Source organism: Palaemon carinicauda, chromosome 27 (assembly GCF_036898095.1).
Source record: "Palaemon carinicauda isolate YSFRI2023 chromosome 27, ASM3689809v2, whole genome shotgun sequence".
Classification (NCBI taxonomy): domain Eukaryota; kingdom Metazoa; phylum Arthropoda; class Malacostraca; order Decapoda; family Palaemonidae; genus Palaemon; species Palaemon carinicauda.
The window spans coordinates 87,671,415-87,698,914 of record NC_090751.1 but is presented as its reverse complement, the minus strand read 5'-3'; the positions used below and the strand labels follow the sequence as shown (position 1 = coordinate 87,698,914).

Sequence of the window (27,500 nt, the reverse complement as noted above, 5' to 3'; positions counted from 1 at the left end):
TTCAAGTCCCGCGCAAACTCGTTAGTTCCTTTTGGTCGCTGCAACCTCACCATCCTTGCGAGCTAAGGATGGGCGGATTGGGGGAGTCTATAGGTCTATATTTTGTGTCATCAACAGCCATTGCCCGGCCCTCCTTGGTCCTACCTTGGGTGGAGAGGGGCCTTGAGCGCTGATATGTAAAGTATATGTGGTCAGCCCTTAGGACATTGTCCTTCTTGATAGGTCAATGTCACTGACCCTAGCCTCTGTCATTCATGAGCGGCCTTTGAAATTTCTCTCTCTCTCTCTCTCTCTCTCTCTCTCTCTCTCTCTCTCTCTCTCTCTCTCTCTCTCTCTCTCTCTAAGCTATGAGGCATTCGGCAATATTGGTTCCGGGTTCGTGTTTTTATAGCGTTTTATTTCTTCCTTTACTTTGTTTTTCGAAACCTGAGGCTAAACGCCAAGACGAATTTTATCAGCTTTATTCGTTCGTTGATGCTGATTCAGTATTTTTCTTTCTTCTCCAGCCTCTCATAAATATCGTTTTATTTCTTAGAGAATTTATAGTTTATTTTTTATGATTTTGATTAGATAAAGATAATTTCAAGGAAATCTTCACAATGTGAAAAAATCTGAACAGAATTTCATATATTGTCTTCAGTCTTTACCTGGGCAGTTTCAGGCAATTTCATAACACATACATCATCTAGAATAAATAAAAGGTTTATAATTCTATCAATGGCAAAATCATATCAAAATATTGTTTCATGTTTAGACCAATATTATGCATAAATTTCCCCTTTTAAGAAATCATTCTCAATTAGTTAACTTAATTTCCTTTCTGTCGAAGATCAATAAAAAGAATGAAAAAAATAAAAGATTATTTCACTGTCTTAAAAATCAAACTATCCGGACAATGGTCACGGGAAAGAATAAAGAAAAAATTTGATTTCCGAAAAAAAAAATTCTGTGATATCTGACCTCCAGGGAGCAAGTGTGATATATGACATATGTTGACTAGTTTTGTGTACCCAGAACAGAATAAAAGCATTCCAGGAATTATTGGGCTAGAGAGAGTAAATATATGTCGGTCTACCACATATTAATTAAATATTCCTTTTCCCCCATGACCTTTTTCATCTTAATAACAAACTTCTTTTTAATTACAGAAATATGCACCATCGGCTTTGTGGCGAACAGCAAGGGTTGTGTCCCAGAATGTCTCCAATTAATGGCGAGGAACTTCTTCGCTATCTAAGGAATGTTACTTTTATGGGTAAGTGCATACTTTCTTACACTTGCAGACACACACACACACAAACAAAGAGAGAGAGAGAGAGAGAGAGAGAGAGAGAGAGAGAGAGAGAGAGAGAGAGAGAGAGAGAGAGAGAGAGGTGTACTATACATATAAATGTATGTTATTAAATCGATCTAAGAATTCTAAAGCTAAAACATAAATGAGAATTTGATATAGGTTGCAGGGCCCACTAAACTACTTCTCAACACAAGGGATCATTTGTTCCAGTATTTTCTAATGTCAAACTAGTCTGGATTTCTGATAATTTCAGATTTTATCCTTTGATGAAAGAACGCGAGCTATTTTTTCTGCGCATCTATGAGTAGAAACTTAGAACAATATTTATTTTTTTTCGTTGCAGTAATTGAAATGGGCTGACTCAGTGTGAAAAAAATTATAAGAACTGTAACAAATGTTAAGCCAAATTGTTACAGGTGCCAAAAAACTCAAGATATTGGTCTTAATTAATGCAGAAAGCTAAATATCAATTTGATCTCAAATATTTCCAGCATCACGAGAAATACTTGGGTCGGCTACTGAAGACTGAGAACAGTAATGATTACACAGTAGTTTAACGGTACTACAAAGTTCCATTTTAGAACTCCTGGGACCTTGGACAACTATTTGTGAAATTTGAAGTTACGTATGGTAAAGAAGCTGGGCACTAGGGTGAAAGTCACCATAAGAGATCTAAGAGATCTGTTGTATACTCCTGTATTTGCTGGTGTATAGAGTATAAAATATGTACACAAGAGATGAACCTTTGAGAGAGAGAGAGAGAGAGAGAGAGAGAGAGAGAGAGAGAGAGAGAGAGAGAGAGAGAGAGAGAGAGAGATTATTTAGAAGTTTCATTTACAGCCCTTTTCCTATATGAATTATAAAGTATTAAGAAAGGAAGGCTAAGATGGTAAAAGAAAACCAACATGAAATTAAGCCGAAAACTAATATGAAAAAAAAAAACAGTAATGAAGCCAAATAATGAAAATTCAGCCGGAAACATGAATAATTATTTATCTAAATATGTATGTATGTATGTATGTATGTATGTATGTATGTATGTATGTATGTATTTGTATGTGTATGTGTGTGATTGAAGATTTACTCAAGAACAAATAAAGGAAAAGCGTGGGATGGAATCGAATTTTGTGTTTCATAATGTTCATATAGGGCAAATGGCAAATACTGTTTGAAAAGCTATAGCTCAAGATAAGTACAGCTATAAAGCCCAAATCACATCCACTTTAGAGAATGTCAGCTCTCAATTCAATTGACAAAATCAGATATTCCGATCAGCAATTGTAATTTCATCGAGAGAAAATAAATAGAAACAGTCTGCCTATGGATGGAAAAGTAACTTTATTACTAGAAGTGATTTATTAAAAGTTATGTTGACAAGAGGATCGTCATACAAACAGTTGAAATCTGTCTCTGACTTTGATTTCGCTGATTAATTCCAGTCACTGTATAATGATTTATTAGACCTTTTGCAAATTTTCTCGAATATATAAACATATTTTTCTGGAATCATTTAAGCAATGAATGGCGAGCAATTGTTACCTCGGGTCGCCTTGGTGACCGCTGAGGTAACGGCCGTAGGGGAGTCAGTATATGAAGATCCATTATGGTGGATAACGGGGGAAGGTTGGCTGTGGCACCCTAGCTGTACCAACCAAACTCGGCCGAGTCCCTCATCAGCCTGGGAGGAACGACGAGAAAATAAATCCACTTTTGTTACCGTTTTTTTATAGTCGTCTACCTCCCAAAATTGGGAGAAGTACCACGGTAGACAGAATTTAGATAATGCTTTTTCCCGAAAGAGATCTGCTGGAGGGCGAAATAGATGGGACGAATAAGGAAGGACTATTGGATTTCATTTCTTTCTCAGATTTTTCTCTTTTTTTCCTGGTGAAGTACACCCTCTTATCAAATCTTCGGGACGAAGAGGAATACAATTCCCCCCCCCCCCTCTCTCTCTCTCTCTCTCTCTCTCTCTCTCTCTCTCTCTCTCTGTCTCTCTCTCTCTTACATCCACGCACAAGCGCACACACACACACACACACACACACATATATATATATATATATATATATATATATATATATATATATATATATATATATATATATATATATATACAGTATATATATATATATATTATATATTATATATATATATATATATTATATATGTGTATATATTATATATATATATATATATTATACATATACAGTAAGTATATATATATATATATATATATATATATAAATATATATATACACTATACACTATACATATGCCCTCTCCGAATGCGGTTCCCTTAACAGCGTGAGAATGTTTGAGTATCCCCATGATCAGCAAAGCTGTACTAGTCAGCGCCTCCAATACTAGGTTGGTTTGCAGTAAGCAGTCAGAATAAAGTCTCCTGCCATCACGAATCTGCATTGGCCAACTTGGCGATGAGAACTGGCCAAACACCAGACATAACTACGGACATATCTGAGGCCTTTGTCCTGCAGTGGACTAGAAACAGTTGTATTTGTTGCTATGTATGTGTATGTGTGTGCTCACGCACCCAGGCATTTGAATATATCTTCTAAAATGCCTTATAGTTAGTTGTCTACTAAATTTACCTGACCCAGTTTTACTGACACGACTCTAGGTGTATTAATGAATCGGCTTCCGATGGAATAGTTTCATGTACAGGTACAGGTACTTCTTCATATTTTATTTATTTATCAATGCTGCCACTTGCTAGTGAAACTTGCACCTCAATGAAAAGAAACTTATTTTTGTCATTACTCTGCTTCCCGTTTTCTAAGGTCTAAGTGGGGACAACTTCAAATTCGACCAGCAGGGAGACGGTCCCGCAAGGTACAACATCATCCATTTCAAACAGACATCACCGGGTCAATACGCTTGGCAGACGGTGGGGCAATATATTGAAGGGGAACTCAGGCTTAATATGGACGGTAAGTATAAGTGCAAAAGGAGGTAACATACGGATCGTGAAATTGTTGATAAGTATGAGTAATGAGAAGAAGGATTAGAGCTTGTCTAATATAATATGTATGCATGATTAATTTACAGATTAGATATAATTAAACATCACTACATATGGCCAGATAGAAAATGGGTTTAAAAATTAAGGATGATTCCCCTTTGGTAGCTAAAGCAAGTTCAAGGATTAAACTTACCCTTACAGCATTTCGTTTCATTAAAAAGGCAAAGTTAATGCATTAAAGGATGACATTTGTATTTGTGAAGAAAAAAAAATATGCCTTTTGTAATTACAAAGGTATATCAACAAAAATCAACTGATGATGAATGGTTAAAACAATAGAAAAAAATAATTCGTGGTAGAATTCTCTTGCTGAGGGTACACTCAGACACAATATTCTGTTATTTCTCTTTTTATAGTTTATATATGAAAGATCTATATTGATGTTATCGTTCTAAAAATATTCTATTTTAGTTATTCCTTACTTATCTTGTAGTTATTTATTTCGGTGTTTTTTTTTTCTCACAGGGCTATTTTTTTCCTGTTGGAACAATTGGGCTTGTAGCATCCTGCTTTTCCAACTAGGGTTGTATCTTAGCTAATGATAATAATAATAATAAAAATAATAATAATAATAATAATAATAATAATAATAATAATAATAATAATAATAATAATAATAATAACAAACGAGAGCAATTAAAAAAAGACATTAATCGCGAGGTAAGTAAGAGCATTGCGTGAAATTAATAATTGACGTAGAAAAGATAGAATAGATTTGCATAAAACCAATTGATATGGGATGAGAGAAAATACAGTAATGATGGATTATGGGTGAATAATAAGGTATTTTGCAAACAAATGCTTATTGGTAAAAACATCTATCACGAATAGTCGAGGATTTATTGGTAAATACAAAGTAAGTAGAAATCATAAGTTAGCTCATAACAATGACAAATTATTATTAATATTATTATTATTATTATTATTATTATTATTATTATTATTATTATTATTATTATTTGTTAAGCCACAACCCTAGTTGGAAAAGCAGGATGCAGCCCAGTGAGGAAAGGAAAAAAGGAAAAATAACATATATTTGGAAGAGTAACAACAGAAAAGCGTCACCGACTGTACCCTCAAGCAAGAGAACTCTAACCCAAGACAGTGGAAGACCATGGTACAGAGGCTATGGTACTACCGAAGACTAGAGAACAATGGTTTGATTTTGGAGTGTCCTTCACCTAGAAGAGCTGCTGACCATAGCTAAAGAGTCCCTTCTACCCTAACCGACAGCAAAGTGGCCACTAAACAATCACAGTGCAGTAACCCCTAAGAGGAAGAAGAATTGTTTGATAATCTCAGTATTTTCAGGTGTATGAGAAAAGAGGAGAATAAGTAAAGAATATGCCCGACTATTTCCTGTGTGTGTGTAGGCAAAAGGAAAATGAACCGTAACCAGAGAGAAGGATCAAATGTAGTACTGTCTGACCAGTCAAAAGACACCATAACTCTCTAGCCGTAGTATCTTAACGGGTGGCTGGTGCCCAGGCCAATTTATTACCCTGTATTAAAGACTTCATATGCTATATTATAGATTATTAGTTTTATATACTGCATGTGTGATATCATTGTAAGCAATAATAGAATTAAAACTGTTTCAAGTGATGTTGGTCTTGCCGTTACATCTATTACTACGAGCACTAAATTAAATAGCGCGTAAAGCAGTGGGAAAATCTAGTCTATCGATTATGAATCAATATAACTCATTCAGACACACATAAGCAGAATAATTTCTCATCCGCGAGCAATTTAGACGACGGGAAAAACATTCGTTCTATTTCTCACTCTTTTTTTCCGTTGCTTTTTTTCAGTGCTGCAGTTCAAGTTGGACGATCCATCACCTCCTTCGAGTGTGTGCTCATTGCCCTGCCGGACGGGACAGGCCAAAAAATATGTGGAGGGAGAGTCCTGCTGCTGGCACTGTTTCAACTGCACAACCTATCAGGTACATTAGTTTAATTGACTTCTCATAGATGTATGCATATAGGCCAATGTATATATATATATATATATATATATATATATATATATATATATATATATATATGTATATATATATATATATATATATATATATATATATACTGTATATACATATTGTATACATATAATATATATATACATATATATATGTATATATATATATATATATATATATATTGTATACATATAATATATATATATAACTATATATATATGTATACACATATATATATATATATATATATATATGTATATATATATATATATATATATACATATATACATATATACATATATATATATATATATATATATATATATAGATATATATAAATGTATATATATATATTGATAAATATATATACATTTATAAATATATATATATATATATATATATATATATATATATATATATATATATACATATATATATACATATATATATGGATAAATATCAACACAACATCGTGTTCAAATAGAAATAAATTTCTACCTCATACTTCAGCAGTACTGGAAGCCCTTCAAAAACGAATAATAGAAGAATCTCATGATAGAACTCTTGAAGGTATCTATACAAAAAGTACATCAATCCTAAAACTACATAAAGATGGTGAGAAAATTCCGATTGCGAAAGGAGTGACAGTGAAACCCCATCTCACCTCAATTATTTAAAGCATGTCTAGGAGAATTTTTAACAATTAAGATTGGGAAAAGGTAGGAATTAATATTAACTGGGAATACCTCAATAATTTAAGATTTGCAGATGACATAGTTGTGTTTAGAGAATCATGGGAGGAATTGCAAAAGATTAGAGAATATTTGAATAGAGAAAGCAGAAATGTAGGACTGAAAGTGAATATGAGTAAAACTAAGATAATGTTAAATGAAAATGCAGAAAGACAACAAAAAAGAGTTATGGACGAGCCTCTAGAGACTTAATGGATATACAGTACGTGCTTAGGACAGATATTAAGTGTTTCACCAGGACACGAGACCGAAATTAAAAGAAGGATATGCATGGGATAGAGAGCATTTGGTAAACAAAATAAGATTATGAAACGTAAAATGCCCCTTTCTCTAAAAAGAAAAGTATTTAGTAAGACAGTCCTACCAGTATTACCTTATGCATTAGAAACTTGGAGCCTTACTAAAGCCTTAGAACATAAGCTAGTTACAACTCAAAGAGCTATGGAAAGAATAATGATGGGGAATAACACTAAGAGACAGAAAAAGAGCAACATGGACACGGGAGCAAACTAAAATAGAGGATATTCTAACATGTAAGAAAAAGAAATGGACATGGGCAGGACATATAATGAGAATGACAGACAATAGATGGGCATCAAGAATAACAGAATGGGTCCCTAGAGATTGTAAAAGAAGCAGAGGGCGATGGATCAATGAACAAAGGAAGTTTGCGGGTGTGGACTGGCACAGAAAGACCATAAACAGAAGCAAGTGGAAGGACATGTCTGAGGACTTTATTCTACAGTGGATTAGTAACGGCTGACAATGATGATACTAAACTTTCGAAATGATTAGATTTCAGATGACACGACTTGCATATGGCAAGGTGGAATATTAAAAGAAAGAATAAATTCAAATTAGAACTGTGAAATCATGGTAATAGTCAAAAAAAAAAAAAAAATAAATAAATAAAAAAAGGTCCCTTGAAATAATGTTATCTGCAATTGACTACATTACAGTTATGATCATTTAGACGAATATTCAACTTTCTTCAGATGGTGTAGTCATTGGTGCACCCGTTATATGTTATCAGTTAGAGATTAGATATTGCAGTGAAAAAAAAATATTTTTTAGCTTTCCATTACAAAGAAAATATTTTGGGAAAAGAGACGAGTGTAAACAGAAGTTAATAATGTTTTTAAGCTGAACAGGCTGACATAATTCTCTTTTTTATAGTTTATGCATGAAAGATCTATTCTAATGCTGTTACTGTTATCAAAATATCTTATCTTAATTGTTCATTGCTTCTCTTGCAGTTTATTCATTTTCTTATTTCCTTTCCTCACTGGGCTATTTTTCCCTGTTGGAGCCTTTGGGCTTACAGCATCCTGTTTTTCCAACTAGGGCTGTAGATTAGCTAATAATAATAATAATAATAATAATAATAATAATAATAATAATAATAATAGCAAGATGAAATATACCCGGTGTACGTATGGAATAATATATTTGGAAAATACAGTTAACACAATATTCTCTCTTGTTATATCATTCACCCCCAAGGAATAACTTTGTTATTAAAGAGAAATGAATTATTTTTGTTACATCCCATGCATATTATCTCATTTGCATATGACCTAAAATCATTCTCAAAGGTTCATGCTATATCTAGCTTGGCTCAAAGGCTTTGGCTTACAAACCATTATCATTTTTACAATTACTTTACCACATCGGGTTAAAAGGACGATAAAATTTTCTGCTTTGCAAACTAATAACTTTTTTTATTCATGCCCCCTCCCCCACACATACATCAATACATGTACATGTAATACACACATAAAAAGCACAAACACACACACACACACACATATATATATATATATATATATATATTTACATACACACAAACACATGTACATATAGATATATATATATATATATATATATATATATATATATATGTGTGTGTGTGTGTGTGTGTGTGTGTGTGTGTGTGTAAGTTGAAATTTTTACAGAAGAGGCATTTTACTTTTCATAATCCATTTTTTTTTTATCATATGCTCTCCATTACATGCTTATCCTTCTTTTAATGTCGGACTCGTGTCCTGGGGAAATGCTTACTGTTTGTCCTAAGTATTTATATGTCCCCTGTGGCCGCAGGGGCATAACAACAATTAGAATAGCGCCAACCTATCCCTGTGTGTCGTAAGAGGCGACTAAAAGGGACGGGATGAGGGGACTGGGAACCCCATCTCCGGTAATTTTGTTCCTGAGAGATATCAGGGGAGAGGAGCTAGGGGGAGAGTGACTGCTCCCTGCGCTCTAGTTTTGGGGTGTCTGAATGTGCATGGATGTAGAACGATACAGAGTAAAAGATGTAAGATAAGAAGTATGTTTATGAATAGAAGGGTGGATATATTGGCCTTGCGTGAGACAAAGATAGAAGGGTAGGGTGAAGTGATGTTTGGTGAAATGACTGGTAGAGTATCTGGGATTGAAAGGGGAAGAGCAAGAGAGGGTGTGGCTTTATTGTTGAGTGAATGGATGACAAGTAAAGTAGTGGAATGGAAGGAGATATCATCTACATTAATGTGGGTAAGGGTTACGTTGGGTAGGGAATGTTGGGCTTTTGTTAGTGTGTATGGGCCAGGTTGTGAGAAACGTGAAGAAGAGCTAAATGAATTCTCGAATGAATTAACTAGATGTGTAGAAGGACTGGTTAAAAGGAATTATGCAATTGTCATGGGTGACTTAAAGGCTAAAGTGGATGCTGGAGTATGACGTACCAGGTGAAAATGAGTGGTGAGAGACTGGTATATGTATGTGTTGAGCATGAGCTGGTATTAAGTTATAAGTTTTTCAAAAAGAAAGAAAATAACAGGTATACATAGGTAAATGTGGCAAATGGAATAGCGGTTGAACGGGCATTAATGGATTGTGTTGATATCTAGAAGGATGTTTGGAAGATTGAAACATGTACACGTGTTTAGGAGTAGGGCTAACGGTATTTCTGCTAATTTTTTGGTTGAAGGAAAATTAGTTGTAGGAAAAGATGGGGGGGGGGATAGAGTGGAGGTATGTAAAAGTGAGGTAGTGAAGGTTTAAATGTTTATAAAACCAGAGGTAAAAAGTGAATATCAAGAAAGGTTGGAAGTGGCACATGACAGTGAAAGTGAGAGAAACTGGTAATTTAGAGGAGTGGAAGTTAATAAAAGAAAATGTCATTGAGATTACAAGTGAAGTGTATGGCAAGAGAATTGTTGATGGTACCATGAGGAAAGGTAGTGAATGGTGGAATGAAGGAATGAAGATAAAAGTGGAAGAGAAAAAGAGGGCATTTGAAGAATGGCTGCAGAGTAATAGTGTAGAGAAGTATGAAAGATATAGAGAGAAAAATGTGTAAGTATAAACGTAAGGTAGCTGGGGCAAAGAGGGTGGCTGCCTGGAGGCATAGTCAGGGATTGGGTCGTTCATTTGAAGAGAATAAGAAGATTCGGAAAGAAAAGAATAGAGTAAAGATTGGATCGAGGAATGAAGACAGTGAAAGATGAAAATGGAAAGTTGTTGAAAGGTGAGGAGGCAAAGAAAAGGTGGGTGGAATATTTTGAAAGATTACTGAATGTTGAAGATAATAGGGAGGCAGATATAATTGCTGTTGCAGGTGTTGAGGTGCCAGAGATGGGAGATGAGAATGAGAGAGAGACTACAAGAGAGGAAGAGAAGAGAGCACTATATGAAACGGGGATAGGAAAAGCATCTGGTATGGATGGTGTGGTGGCCGAAATGTTAGATGAAGGGATTGTTTAATATATCTTTTATGTTATCAATGGTACCAGTGGACTGGGTGTGTGAGTGTATTGTACCACTAAATAAAGGTAAGGGAGATGGGCATTAGTACTGTAATTCCAGGGGTATTAGTTTGTTGAGTATGGTTGGGAAAGTGTATGGGAGAGTACTAATCAATGGGATTAAGGATATAACAGAGGATACAATTTTAGAAATACAGGGTGGTTTTAGAAGAGGTAGGGGATGTAGGAATCAGGATAGGAAATGAAGTGAGCAAGTGGTTTCCAGTGAGAATGGGGCTGAGACAGGTATGTGTGATGTCATCATGGCTGTTCAATTTGTTTGGAGTGGTAAGAGAAGTGAAAGCTCGAGTGCTTGGTCGAGGATTGAAACTGATAGACGAGAGTGATCATGAGTGGAAAGTAAATCAATTGTTGTTTGTGGATGATACTATACTGGTTGCAGACCCGGAGAAGCCTAGTCAATTAGTGTCCAAGTTTGGAAGGGTATGTGAGAAAGGAAGTTAAGAATTAATGTGGGTAAGAGTAAGGTTATGAGATGCACGAGAAGGGAGGGTGGAGCCAGGTTGAATGTCATGTTGAATGGAGAGTTACTTGAGGAAGTAGATCAGTCTAAGTACTTGGGGTCTGTTGTTGCAGCAAATGATGGAGTGGAAGCAGATGTACGTCTGAAAGCAAATGAAGGATGTAAAGTGTTGGGGGGCAGAGAAGGGAGTGGTAAAGAAAAGAGGGTTTGGAATGAATGTAAAGATAGTTCTCTATGAGAAAGCAATTGTACCAATTGTGATGTATGATTCGGAGTTGTCGGGAATGAAAGTGACAGACACAAATGGAATGTGTTCAAGATGAAGTGTCTGACGAGAATAGCTGGTGTATCAAAATTAAATAGGGTTAGGAACGAAGTAGTGCAGGTGAGAATGGGTGTAAGAAATTATTTAGCAGCTAGAGAGGATATGAATGTGTTAAGGTAGTTTGGCCACGTAGAGAAAATGGAAAGTGGCTGTCTGCTGAAGAAGGTGATGAATGCAAGAGTTGATGGGAGGGAGAAGTACAAGAGGTAGTCCACATTTGGGTGGATGGATGGAGTGAAGAAAGTTCTGGGTGATAGGAGGATAGATGTGAGAGAGAGAGAGAAAGGAACATCCTAAAAATAGGAATGAATGGCAAGCGATTGTGATGCAGTTCCGGTAGGCACCGCTGCTTCCTCCAGTCGCCTTGGTGACTGCTGAGGAGCAGCAGTAGGAGATTCAGCATATGAAACTTCATTTGTGATGGATAACGGGGGAGGGTGGGGTGTGTCACCCTAGCAGTACCAACCAAAATCAGCTGAATTCCTCATCAGGCTAGGAGTAGTGAAGAGGGGAAACGTCCCCCTTTTTTCCTCTTATTGACGTTGGCTACCCCCCAAAAATTGGGAAAAGTGCCTTTGTAAATGGATAGAAATAGAAGTATATCCATTAACAGTCTCAAGAGGTTCGTATGTCTTAGTTTTACTCATATTCATTTTTAGTCTTACATTTCTGCTTTCAATATTCCAATTTTTTATCACCTTTTGTAATTCTCCCATTATTCACTAAACACAACCATGTATTCTGCAAATCCTAAGTTGTTAAGGTATTCTCCATTAATATCAATTTCTACCTTTTCTCAATCTAAATTCTTAAAAGCTTCTTCTAGACATGCTATGAATAATTTGGGAGAGACAGGGTCTTCCTGTCAAACTCCTTTTTCAATAGGAATATTCTCACTATCTTTATGTAGTTTTAGGATTGCTGTACTTCAAGTGTTCTAACATAAGATTCATCTACTTCTTGCCTTTGAAGGACTTTCATTACTGCTGAATTTTTGACAGAATCTAAAGCTTTCTCATGGTCTGCAAATGCCATTCATAGTGGTTTATCATAATCTGTTTATTTTTCAATTAGCTGGTTAATTACATGGATTTTGTTAGTTCTTGAATACCTACTTCTAAAGCCTGCCTGCCAGCTTGGTTGATTGAAGTTTAGCTGGCTTCCTATTCGACCTAATATGTCCTATGTAAATATTTTATATGCTATGAAGAGTAAACTACTGTGTAGCATTATGTAAAAATCCTCTGAAATGTGTATCACTTCATCTCTGTTGTTAATAATATTTCCATTTTCATCCTTTAAAGCAAACATCTTTTGGTGCCCCGTTCTAAGTATTCTTTTCAACAATTTTATGCTTCATCCTTTCTTTAGTGTTTCCTCAATATTTGCTTCACTGTGTTTGTGATCATCTTGGTTTTTTATTTTGTTTATTGTTTTGGATAGCACTGCTAATTCTTTTCCATCTTTCTTGGATTTTACCCCCATTTCCAATCTTTTTATATAGGCTTTGATCTTTTCAGATAGTTTTCCTTTAACATGTTTAGAAATTTTTTCACCTATATTTTGTGCTCGTTCAAATTCACATTTAGTTAAATTGTTGGTTATTTCTTCTTTACTACTATACATTTCATCCTATAACTGGGAGTATCTATTTTGTGATGCTAAGCTAAACTCATCAGATTTTTCTGTTATTACAGGATTGTTTATTTTCTTTATTAAGATTAGTTTTTCTCTTAAATCGAAGAAAATTTGCTTCTAACCAATCTACGATCGCTTGATTTTAACTTTTCTAACACTGTTACATCATTAAATAAACTAACTTTTCCACTGAGAATAAAATCTAATTCATTTTTCGTTTCTTAATATATATATATATATATATATATATATATATATATATATATATATATATATATATATATATATATATATATATATATATATGAGAAGATAAACCTCTATTACAAGTGGCATAAATGAATTTTGTTGTAAATGGGAATTAAGTGAAAAAACAAAATATCAACATTAACTCACTTTAAGCTACAACTAGCCTACGTGACTAACCTGCATATTCTTTAGTGATGCATGAAAATACTAATGTTACTGGTACGGGTATTAATGATATGTACATACAACTCCTTTGTATATTATGGTTAAAACTGACAGCATTTAATCATTACTTGAAAATTATAATACAAACACACACATACACACATATCTGTATTACTCTGGACTTTGGCAATGGAAGTTATATATTACATAGTGATGACTGGGAAATTTATTGCAATATTTAAACGAAGAAGCAAACATCCCAATTTACAGTTTAGTTTCGAATCCTAATTCCATTTGAATATTTCCTCATTATAGATTTAGCAAGAGATGATTCCAAAGAAGATATAAAAAAAGATTGAAAACTGCAGCAGAAATAGCTTTACTTGATGTTTTAGTACAAATTATCCAAGAATATTCACAGAGATATTTCCCAAGCGCTGTGTTGGTGATCGGAGAAAGTTTATTCATATTAGGAGAGAGAGAGAGAGAGAGAGAGAGAGAGAGAGAGAGAGAGAGAGAGAGAGAGAGAGAGAGAGTTTCGAAATTATTTCAAGGGGTGCATAATGAAGTGATTACAATTCAACTCTCCGTTGCATATGTTGCAATAATTTTGATGTGCAACTCCTCTGTATTCAATGGAAGGCCAAGGGTTGGGAAACTCAGAGCAAGAGATTTCCACTTCCCCTTATTACTCGTAAGTGTTAAAGATTAAGAATATAATAACCACACTGCAATGTCAAAACAGTTGCACGAGAGCCACACAAAAACATATATACATAATTTACAATGTTTCATTGTTAAACTTGGGTGAGTTTTAATACCTCTCTCTCTCTCTCTCTCTCTCTCTCTCTCTCTCTCTCTCTCTCTCTCTCTCTCTCTCTCTCTCTCTCTCTTTTAAATTTCTTGCCAAAAGTCAACATCATCTTACTTCCGGGTGTTTTCGGAACGGATGAAACACGACAACAGAGCCAAATTATCCTTCTTCTTTAAAACAAAGCGAGTCATTTTTTCTCTCTCTAACATCATTTCATACTTCTTAACTGAACCTTGTTGCTGTCATAGAATTGGACTGTACTTTTTAAACTTTTCTTTTTTTTTTTCATTTGAAAGGTAGCAGCAAATATAATAATAATAAAAAAAAATCTTAGTAAGATAAGGCTAAAGCTTTTTCGCTCTCTTGGCGAATATTGACCCAAAGCAAACTGAGTGAGGACAGGAAGGCCCCACACAGGATATTTGATGAGAGATTCGACGCATTTCAATTCTTTTCTTGCCTCTCCAAAGACTTTATGGCCGCAGCATCTTGGTCTGTTTATTTGTTCGCTTTCATTCACCTCTTATAATCTAAAGAAAGAGATGGTCAGAGCTACTCAAAATAAGGCAGGTCCTACAAGTGTAATAATGGGCATTGCACTAAAAACATTACTAATATAATTCTTAAATAGAGAAACACTGCATGATTACAACGGAAAACAGAGAATTCCAAATTTCGGGAATGAATGGTATGTGTTTAAAACCTAACAATTTAATAATCTATTATTATTATCATTATTATTATTATTATAGTTATTATTATCATTATTACACGCTAGGCTACAATCCTAGTTGGAAAAGCAGGAAGCTACAAGCCCAAGGGCTCCAGCAGGGAAAAAGAGCCCAGTGAGGAAAGGAAATAATGAAATTAGTAAACGCTTTGAGAAATAATTAACAAATAATAAAATATTTGAAAAACAGTAACATCAAAGCAGATATTGAATATATAAACTATAAAAAGAATTATGTCAGCCTGTTTGTTACTCAAGGTCTTTACAAATTATCTGAAATCTTTCATGAAGATCAACTAAGGTCAAATCGAAATTACTATAGAAAAACCAGAATGACTATGAACATAAGCTTCCCACAAGCTGGTTTGGCTAGAGGAACTTACGATATGTATACCATAACCATAGCTTCCCACAAGCTGGTTTGGCTAGAGGAAGTTACGATATGTATACCATAAACATAAGCTTTACACATGATGGTTTGGCTAGAGGAACTTACGATATGTATACCATAACCATAGATTCCCACAAGCTGGTTTGGCTAGAGATACTTACGATATGTACGCCATAACCATAAGCTTTACACAAGCTGGTTTGGCTAGAGGAACTTACGATATGTATACCATAACCATAGCTTCCCACAAGCTGGTTTGGCTAAAGGAACTTACGATATGTATACCATAACCATAGCTTCCCAAAAGCTGGTTTGGCTAGAGGAACTTACGATATGTATACCATAAACATAAGCTTTACACATGCTGGTTTGGCTAGAGGAACTTACGATATGTATACCATAACCATAGCTTCCCACAAGCTGGTTTGGCTAGAGGAACTTACGATATGTATACCATAACCATAGCTTCCCACAAGCTGGTTTGGCTAGAGGAACTTACGACATGTATAGCATAACCATAGCTTCCCACAAGCTGGTTTGGCTAGAGGAACTTACGACATGTATACCATAACCATAACTTCCCACAAGCTGGTTTGGCTAGAGGAACTTACGACATTTATACCATAAACATAGCTTCTCACAAGCTGGTTTGGCTAGAGGAACTTACGATAAGTATACCATAACCATAGCTTCCCACAAGCTGGTTTGGCTAGAGGAACTTACGATATGTATACCATAACCATAGCTTCCCACAAGCTGGTTTGGCTAGAGGAAATTACGATATGTATACCATAACCATAAGCTTTACACAAGCTGGTTTGGCTAAAGAAACTTACAATATGTACACCATAACCATAGCTTCCCACAAGCTGGTTTGGCTAGAGGAACTTACGATATGTACACCATAACCATAAGTTTTACACAAGCTGGTTTGGCTAAAGGAACTTATGATATGTATACCATAACCATAGCTTCCCACAAGCTGGTTTGGCTAGAGGAACTTACGATATGTATACCATAAACATAGCTTCCCACAAGCTGGTTTGGCTAAAGGAAATTACGATATGTATGCCATAACCATAGCTTCCCACAAGCTGGTTTGGCTAGAGGAACTTACGATATGTATACCATAAACATAACTTCCCACAAGCTGGTTTGGCTAGAGGAACTTACGATATGTACACCATAACCATAAGCTTTACACAAGCTGGTTTGGCTAGAGGAACTTACGATATGTATACCATAAACATAGCTTCCCGCATGCTGGTTTGGCTAGAGGAACTTACGATATGTATACCATAAACATAGCTTCCCACAAGCTGGTTTGGCTAGAGGAACTTACGATATGTATACCATAAACATAGCTTCCCACAAGCTGGTTTGGCTAGAGGAACTTACGATATGTACACCATAACCATAAGCTTTACACAAGCTGGTTTGGCTAGAGGAACTTACGATATGTATACCATAAACATAGCTTCCCACAAGCTGGTTTGGCTAGAGGAACTTACAATATGTACAACATAACCATAAGCTTTACACAAGCTGGTTTGGCTAAAGGAACTTACAATATGTACACCATAATCATAGCTTCCCACAAGCTGGTTTGGCTAGAGGAACTTACGATATGTACACCATAACCATAAGCTTTACACAAGCTGGTTTGGTTAAAGGAACTTACGATATGTATACCATAACCATAGCTTCCCACAAGCTGGTTTGGCAAGAGGAACTTACGATATGTATACCATAACCATAGCTTCCCAGAAGCTGGTTTGGCTAAAGGAACTTACGATATGTATACCATAACCATAGCTTCCCACAAGCTGGTTTGGCTAGAGGAACTTACGATATGTATACCATAAACATAGCTTCCCACAAGCTGGTTTGGCTAGAGGAACTTACGATATGTACACCATAACCATAAGCTTCCCACAAGCTGGTTTGGCTAAAAGAACTTACGATATGTATACCATAACCATAGCTTCCAGTAAGCTGGTTTGGCTAGAGGAACTTACGATATGTATACCATAAACATAGCTTCCCACAAGCTGGTTTGGCTAGAGGAACTTACGACATGTCTACCACAAAAATAGCTTCCCACAAGCTGGTTTGGCTAGAGAAACTTACGATATGTATACCATAAACATACCTTCCCACAAGCTGGTTTGGCTAGAGGAACTTACGATATGTACACCATAACCATAAGCTTTACACAAGCTGGTTTGGCTAGAGGAACTTACAATATGTATACCATAAACATAGCTTCCCACAAGCTGGTTTGGCTAGAGGAACTTACGATATGTACATCATAACCATAAGCTTTACACAAGTTGGTTTGGCTAGAGGAACTTACGATATGTATACCATAACCATAGCTTCCCACAAGCTGGTTTGGCTAGAGGAAGTTACGATATGTATACCATAAACATAAGCTTTACAGATGCTGGTTTGGCTAGAGGAACTTACGATATGTATACCATAACCATAGCTTCCCACAAGCTGGTTTGGCTAGAGATACTTACGATATGTACGCCATAACCATAAGCTTTACACAAGCTGGTTTGGCTAGAGGAAATTACGATATGTATACCATAACCATAGCTTCCCACAAGCTGGTTTGGCTAAAGGAACTTACGATATGTACACCATAACCATAGCTTCCCACAAGCTGTTTTGGCTAGAGGAACTTACGAAATGTATACCATAAACATAAGCTTTACACATGCTGGTTTGGCTAGAGGAACTTATGATATGTATACCATAACCATAGCTTCCCAAAAGCTGGTTTGGCTAGAGGAACTTACGATATGTATACCATAACCATAGCTTCCCACAAGCTGGTTTAGCTAGAGGAACTTACAATATGTATACCATAATCATAGCTTCCTACAAGCTGGTTTGGCTAGAGGAACTTACATGTATACCATAACCATAAGCTTTACACAAGCTGGTTTGATTAAAGGAACTTACGATATGTATACCATACTCATAGCTTCCTACAAGCTGGTTTGGCTAGAGGAACTTACGATATGTACACCAAAACCATAAGCTTTACACAAGCTGGTTTGGTTAAAGGAACTTACGATATGTATACCATAACCATAGCTTCCCACAAGCTGGTTTGGCTAGAGGAACATACAATATGTATACCATAACCATAGCTTCCCACAAGCTGGTTTGGCTAGAGGAACTTACGATATGTATACCATAAACATAGCTTCCCACAAGCTGGTTTGGCTAGAGGAACTTACGATATGTACACCATAACCATAAGCTTCCCACAAGCTGGTTTGGCTAAAAGAACTTACGATATGTATACCATAACCATAGCTTCCCATAAGCTGGTTTGGCTAGAGGAACTTACGATATGTATACCATAAACATAGCTTCCCACAAGCTGGTTTGGCTAGAGGAACTTACGACATGTCTACCACAAAAATAGCTTCCCTCAAGCTGGTTTGGCTAGAGGAACTTACGATATGTATACCATAAACATAGCTTCCCACAAGCTGGTTTGGCTAGAGGAACTTACGATATGTACACCATAACCATAAGCTTTACACAAGCTGGTTTGGCTAGAGGAACTTACAATATGTATACCTTAAACATAGCTTCCCACAAGCTGGTTTGGCTAGAAGAACTTACGATATGTACATCATAACCATGAGCTTTACACAAGCTGGTTTGGCTAGAGGAACTTACGATATGTATACCATAACCATAGCTTCCCACAAGCTGGTTTGGCTAGAGGAAGTTACGATATGTATACCATACACATAAGCTTTACACATGCTGGTTTGGCTAGAGGAACTTACGATATGTATACCATAACCATAGCTTCCCACAAGCTGGTTTGGCTAGAGATACTTACGATATGTACGCCATAACCATAAGCTTTACACAAGCTGGTTTGGCTAGAGGAACTTACGATATGTATACCATAACCATAGCTTCCCACAAGCTGGTTTGGTTAAAGGAACTTACGATATGTACACCATAAACATAAGCTTCCCACAAGCTGGTTTGGCTAAAAGAACTTACGATATGTATACCATAACCATAGCTTCCCACAAGCTGCTTTGGCTAGAGGAATTTACGATATGTATACCATAAACATAGCTTCCCACAAGCTGGTTTGGCTAGAGTAACTTACGACATGTCTATCACAAAAATAGCTTCCCACAAGCTTGTTTGGCTAGAGGAACTTACGATATGTATACCATAAACATAGCTTCCCACAAGCTGGTTTGGCTAGAGGAACTTATGATATGTACACCATAACTATAAGCTTTACACACGCTGGTTTGGCTAGAGGAACTTACAATATGTATACCATAAACATAGCTTCCTACAAGCTGGTTTGGCTAGAGGAACTTAAGATATGTACATCATAACCAAAAGCTTTACACAAGCTGGTTTGGCTAAAGGAACTCACGATATGTATACCATAACCATAGCTTCCCACAAGCTGGTTTGGCTAGAGGAACTTACGATATGTATACCATAAACATAAGCCTTACAGATGCTGGTTTGGCTAGAGGAACTTACGATATATATACCATAACCATAGCTTCCCACAAGCTGGTTTGGCTAGAGGAACTTACGATATGTATACCATAACCATAGCTTCCCACAAGCTGGTTTGGCTAGAGGAACTTACGATATGTATACCATAAACATAAGCTTCACACATGCTGGTTTGGCTAGAGGAACTTACGATATGTATACCATAACCATAGCTTCCCACAAGCTGCTTTGGCTAGAGGAACTTACGATATGTATACCATAACCATAGCTTCCCACAAGCTGGTTTGGCTAGAGGAACTTACAATATGTATTCCATAATCATAGCTTCCTACAAGTTGGTTTGGCTAGAGGAACTTACGATATGTATACCATAACCATAAGCTTTACACAAGCTGGTTTGGTTAAAGGAACTTACGATATGTATACCATAATCATAGCTTCCTACAAGCTGGTTTGGCTAGAGGAACTTACGATATGTACACCATAACCATAAGCTTTACACAATCTGGTTTGGTTAAAGGAACTTACGATATGTATACCATAACCATAGCTTCCCACAAGCTGGTTTGGCTAGAGGAACTTACGATATGTATACCATAACCATAGCTTCCCACAAGCTGGTTTGGCTAAAGGAACTTACAATATGTATACCATAACCATAGCTTCCCACAAGCTGGTTTGGCTAGAGGAACTTACGATATGTATACCATAAACATAGCTTCCCACAAGCTGGTTTGGCTAGAGGAACTTACGATATATACACCATAACCATAAGCTTCCCACAAGCTGGTTTGGCTAAAAGAACTTACGATATGTATACCATAACCATAGCTTCCCATAAGCTGGTTTGGCTAGAGGAACTTACGATAAGTATACCATAAACATAGCTTCCCACAAGCTGGTTTGGCTAGAGGAACTTACGACATGTCTACCACAAAAATAGCTTCCCACAAGCTGGTTTGGCTAGAGGAACTTACGATATGTATACCATAAACATAGCTTCCCACAAGCTGATTTGGCTAGAGGAACTTACGATATGTATACCATAACCATAAGCTTTACACAAGCTGGTTTGGCTAGAGGAACTTACAATATGTATACCATAAACATAGCTTCCCACAAGCTGGTTTGGCTAGAGGAACTTACGATATGTACATCATAACCATAAGCTTTGCACAAGCTGGTTTGGCTAGAGGAACTTACGATATGTATACCATAACCATAGCTTCCCACAAGCTGGTTTGGCTAGAGGAAGTTACGATATGTATACCATAAACATAAGCTTCACACATGCTGGTTTGGCTAGAGGAACTTGCGATATGTATACCATAACCATAGCTTCCCACAAGCTGGTTTGGCTAGAGATACTTACGATATGTACGCCATAACCATAAGCTTTACACAAGCTGGTTTGGCTAGAGGAACTTACGATATGTATACCATAACCATAGCTTCCCACAAGCTGGTTTGGCTAGAGGAACTTACGATATGTATACCATAACCATAGCTTCCCACAAGCTGGTTTGGCTAGAGGAACTTACGATATGTATACCATAAACATAAGCTTTACACATGCTGGTTTGGCTAGAGGAACTTACGATATGTATACCATAACCATAGATTCCCACAAGCTGGTTTGGCTAGAGGAACTTACGATATGTATACCATAACCATAGCTTCCCACAAACTGGTTTGGCTAGAGGAACTTACAATATGTATACCATAATCATAGCTTCCTACAAGCTGGTTTGGCTAGAGGAACTTACGATATGTATACCATAACCATAGCTTCCCACAAGCTGGTTTGGCTAGAGGAACTTACGATATGTATACCATAACCATAGCTTCCCACAAGCTGGTTTGGCTAGAGGAACTTACGATATGTATACTATAACCATAAGCTTTACACAAGCTGGTTTGGCTAGAGGAACTTACGATATGTATACTATAAACATAAGCTTTACACAAGCTGGTTTGGCTAGAGGAACTTACGATATGTATACCATAAACATAGCTTCCCACAAGCTGGTTTGGCTAGAGGAACTTACGATATGTATACCATAAACATAGCTTCCCACAAGCTGGTTTGGCTAGAGGAAATTACGATATTTACACCATAACCATAAGCTTTACACAAGCTGGTTTGGATATAAGAACATATGGAAAGTACGAGGAGATGCCATTATTCCCAGATTCCATTAAAAAACTACTAAATTGACATTTTTTATTAATGAATGTACACGTTGCCCCATCTCGGGGGAAACCGAGAGAGAGAGAGAGAGAGAGAGAGAGAGAGAGAGAGAGAGAGAGAGAGAGAGAGAGAGAGAGAGAGAGAGAATTTTAAGGTATCTAGATGCTAAAGTTCCTGCTTGATAAAAATATAGTTTTATAAATTTCATAAGAAGTTCTAAAGATTTGGGATGGGAGGATATAAATTATAATTGAGACAGAGAGAGAGAGAGAGAGAGAGAGAGAGAGAGAGAGAGAGAGAGAGAGAGAGAGAGAGAGAGAGAGAGAGAGAGAGAGAATATGGAATGGTTTCCTACAACAGCTATTAAGTGACGAGACCTGAGTAATTTTTTATGCTCTTCAATATTCTAAGTGGCAAAACTATAACCCCAATGCAAAGTTTTGATAAGTAAAACGCATAACGCTGCAACTAACCACTAAACAACTGCAATTATCCTTCGTGTAAGAAAGGTGAGAATAGCAGAGAAGTAAAATATGTATTTAGAAAACGTAGCCGGTCTTATAAATGTCCAAATATATATATATATATATATATATATATATATATATATATATATATATATATATATATATATATGTATATATATATATGTATATATATATATATATATATATATATATATATATATATATATATATATATATATATATAAAGGCGGAGTCACTGTAACCTCCGTTTCGTCTGAGTCAGGGTTCGAATCCCTGGTTAGCGAGAAGCTATTGTCCCGATTCAGAGTGAATTATATATCAAGAGGTATTTACGGCTTATATGAATAAATGAGAACCACTAGTAAATGTCATAAATTATCACATAAATGAATATATGGTATGTGTAAACACAGTTGAAATTCCTAAAAGATTTTGATGATATAAAATGCCTATCAAATGTTGCAGATTTCAAATCTAGCCCGCAACACTAATAAAAATTCTTATGGACTCCTCACGTGATGTTATATTGAAGAGTAAGCCAATCTTTGCCTGAAAGTCTCTTGCTTCTGGGCAGCTTATGTATTGGGGGGGGGGGGGGCTGTTAAGTAGTACACAATGACCAGAATAAATAGCCGGTGATTGAGGGAGCCGGGATCAAGTGTCAGCCATGTTCCTCGCAAATTGAGTGTAATTCATAAGGGAAAGACAGATTAATCACGATTTCTCTGATTATTCTAAATGTCGCCACCGTTGCTTGCTGGTTATGGTTAAATTTCTTAAATTGAAATGGTGATTTAGATTTAGATCAGTTACCAAAAAAATATGTATACTGTATCAAAGTCTCTTGAAAATACAAGAAAACTATTGCCAAACATATGCGAGTAAAAATGTCAAGAACGATGATGGAAGGAAACAACAATAGAAGTAAGACAGACGGAGGATTGAAAATTCTCAGGAAGATGAAGGTTGGAGGGGATGAAAGGACCTGCGAAGACCTCACTGTTATGGCCTTGATGTATGAGAGCGATCAAGGTGAGTGAATGATATGAATGGCAACGGGTAAGACATAAAGAGAGCTTTGAATGAACGGGAGTAGAGAATGGTAGAAGTGGGGTAACATAGATAGGCGCTTTAATGTACTTTACTTATACACTAGTGTATGCGATCTGTCAAAAAGGACGGCTGAATATTTAGAATGAAATACATACAAACGCACAGGCGCCGACACAAACACACACAGATTCAGCCCCTCCAACCGCCTCCCCTTTCGTAATTACCACACGGCAATTTGGGCTATTGTCGGAGATTGTTGTTTCCGAGTGGTTGCCGCTCAGCATGACAGTAAAGAAACATACATATACATACATACATACACACATTTATATATATATATATATATATATATATATATATATATATATATATATATATATATATTATATGTGTGTGTGTGAGTGTGTGTGTGGAGAGCTTACATGGAGATATATATATATATATATATATATATATATATATATATATATATATATATATATATATATATATATATATATATATATATATATATATATACACACAGACACTTGCTCTTTATTATATAATGAAGATAATAGTGTACGGTATACTTACAAGATTACAAGAGCCATGTCATTTTGAAGTAACAGGAGGAGAGAGGATAGGCAATTTTAAGGAATAGCTAACAGATGAAGGCATAACTATCAAAAGAAAAGTGTATAAATAACTATGATACACAAAAATACATGCAAGGCACGGCTATAAGCTCTTTATATCCAAGGGCATTCGAAACACTGTAAATGAAGCTTCTTAGTGGGACAAAGTGTGGCTTTAAACTTATAAGTGGTTTCAATGATTTAAAGGTTTCAAGTCCACTCATGAATGGTAGAATCAAAGGACAGTAACAATGCCCTAGAGGCCTAGACTGACTATATATACATATGATCAGCGCCCAAGTCACCACCCTACCACCTCTCCACTCAAGCTAGGACCAGGGAGGGCCAGGAAATGGCTGCTGACTCAGTAAGTAGACCTATGGGTTTTCCCAAACCCCCTTACCCATACCTAGCTCAAAGGGATGGTGAGGTTGCAGTCACTACTGGAAAGTACCGAGCTTTAGCGGATCTCGAACTCCCGGCCAACAGACTGCCAGGCAGGGGCTTTTCCAATTGACTATCACAGCCCTTTAGAGTAGGCCGGTTATGTACCGTCCCTTCGCCTAAGCCTACGTAAGCTCCTGAAAGGGTTAATAAACCTAATGTGAACCCCTGCACCAATGGATGTGACACCAACCACTATTTAGATCTTCCACATACCATCCCTTCTCTCAAAGACAGCTAATTGGTCATTTATAACAGCAATAATCTGTTTTCCAGATCGTTAACTCCAAGGATGAGACGCAGTGCTTATCCTGTTCGATGGGGACCCTGCCTTCGAAGGACCAACTGACTTGCGTTCCTATACCCGAGGTGAGCACACTAATAAATTGCAGATTGTATACTATAGTGCAAGTGGGATAGAGATCAATTTTATAGCCTTTTTGTTTCTCATATAACAAATTTAAAATCAGACTTCCTCAATACATTCCCCTTGTTGTAAGTCTATAGTTTATAGATTATATATGATAAAATCTATTTTAATGTTTCTACTGTTATTAGAATATTGTATTTTAAATGTTCATTACTTCTCTTGTAGTTTATCTCTTTTCTTATTTCCTTTCCTCACTGGGCTATCATTTCCATGTTGGAGCCTTTGGGCTTATAGCATTTAGCTTTTCCAACTAGGATTGTTGCTTAGCTTTTAATAATAATAATAATAATAATAATAATAATAATAATAATAATAATAATAATAATATGTATCGACACTAGCTAATTAATATTTAAACATTTTATTTCGTTTTTAAATGGCTTTTTATCGTCTATCACATTATGAATCTAATCAAATCCATGAGTGCATATGACAAAGATTCAAGGCAACAAGATAATCATGAACAAACACAAGCCTGAGCCAGCATTGTTATCGGGCTAATATTGCCTTTCGAGAGCAGATTTCTATTTACTCATGTTAAGTCAACATACCATTAATGACAACAATTGATTAACTGATTAAAGGGCTGTGCATTTTTAAACATTTCTTTACATAGGCATTGTGTTATTTCTGGGTTTATCTATCATGTGAAGTGAAATAGATGATTTAATTAGCCGAGTATTTATGCAATAAATAAAGATGTCGTTCTTGGGTTGAAGCTGTGTGCACTCATTCAAGTTTTCTGCACTGTTAGAAAAACACCGAAAATCTAATGCGAAATTATCCGTAAAAATATACTGTGAAATACGGGTGACCGTAATTTTTACCCTACTTTGTTATTATCTTTTACAGGTTGGTGACCGTAATATCACGCTTTTACGACGATATATCCGTTTCTAAAACGGTAAAAATCCTGGAATAAATGTTGCCAGATATCTACCGTTTCTTTTAACGCCATTTATTTACAATGCATGTCAGCAAATGATGAATCAAGCGAAAAATTATGTCGATTATCTGTTCTCTATCCTACACTTTTGCGAAATCATTGAGGAGAATAAACACTGAGAGCAAACAAAAAGGATTGCTGTAATATTCCAGAGAAATCCATCAGTGTTTGTATCTGTGTGCTTAGATTTTCTCAGAAATGAGTAAATCCCAACTTGCAAAATAGTTAATTACTGACTCTGTACTTCCTAGAACGTAATCCTAGCTTTTATGACCTGAAAATTATCTCTCTCTCTCTCTCTCTCTCTCTCTCTCTCTCTCTCTCTCTCTCTCTCTCTCTCTCTCTCTCTCTCTCTCTCTCTGTCATTTAATTTAATGTTATCACTATTCTTAAAATATCTTATTTTGATTAGTTTATTTATTTCCTTGTTTCTTTTCCTCCACTGGGCTATTTATCCCTGTTGGAGCCCCTGGGCTTATTGTATCTTGCTTGAAAAAGTAGGGATGTAGCTTAGCTGATAATAATAATAATAATAATAATAATAATAATAATAATGATAATAATAATGATAATAACAATAATATTGATAATAATAATAATAATAATAATAATAATAATAATCATCATCATCATCATCAAAACAACAATAATAATAATAAAACATGAAGGAAAATTTCAATTCATTTCTCTAACTCCAGTCCGTCCCTTAATGAATAAATATCTTCTTTGGCTAAAGGTTTACATCCAACCAGACTCTCTGTGGGCAATAGGAGCCATGCTGTTTTCCTCACTGGGCTTAATCATGACGAGCGTTGTCATGTGGGCCTTCGTCAGTTACAATGACACGCCCGTGGTGAGGGCGTCCGGCAGGGAGCTCTCCTACGTTCTATTGTCGGGCGTGTTTCTGTGTTACGCCATGACGTTCGTTTTTATACTGAAGGTAAGGGTCGGTGTCTTATTTCAATATGTGGTATTTACAAATTGTTAAGAATTTAATGACTGATCTAATGAATGGCAGAGTTGATCCTTTACAAGTGAAATATAAGTTATAAGAACGATAAACATACGGAGTAAATGTAAACACACACACACATACATACATACATACATATATATATATATATATATATATATATATATATATATATAT

The 27,500-nt window shown here is 36.0% G+C and overlaps 1 protein-coding gene across 2 annotated transcripts in view; it reads left to right on the top strand.

Moving 5' to 3' along the window:
- The window catches only part of LOC137621230 (metabotropic glutamate receptor 2-like), a 107,468-nt gene that overhangs the window by 67,661 nt on the left and 12,307 nt on the right, over nucleotides 1-27,500 (top strand). For both annotated transcript variants that reach the window (XM_068351629.1, XM_068351628.1), the window contains exons 8-12: nucleotides 1,149-1,255; nucleotides 4,096-4,245; nucleotides 6,149-6,282; nucleotides 25,251-25,343; nucleotides 27,087-27,290. In XM_068351629.1, the coding sequence (XP_068207730.1) occupies nucleotides 1,149-1,255; nucleotides 4,096-4,245; nucleotides 6,149-6,282; nucleotides 25,251-25,343; nucleotides 27,087-27,290 (688 nt within the window). The remainder of the gene's footprint in view (nucleotides 1-1,148; nucleotides 1,256-4,095; nucleotides 4,246-6,148; nucleotides 6,283-25,250; nucleotides 25,344-27,086; nucleotides 27,291-27,500) is intronic.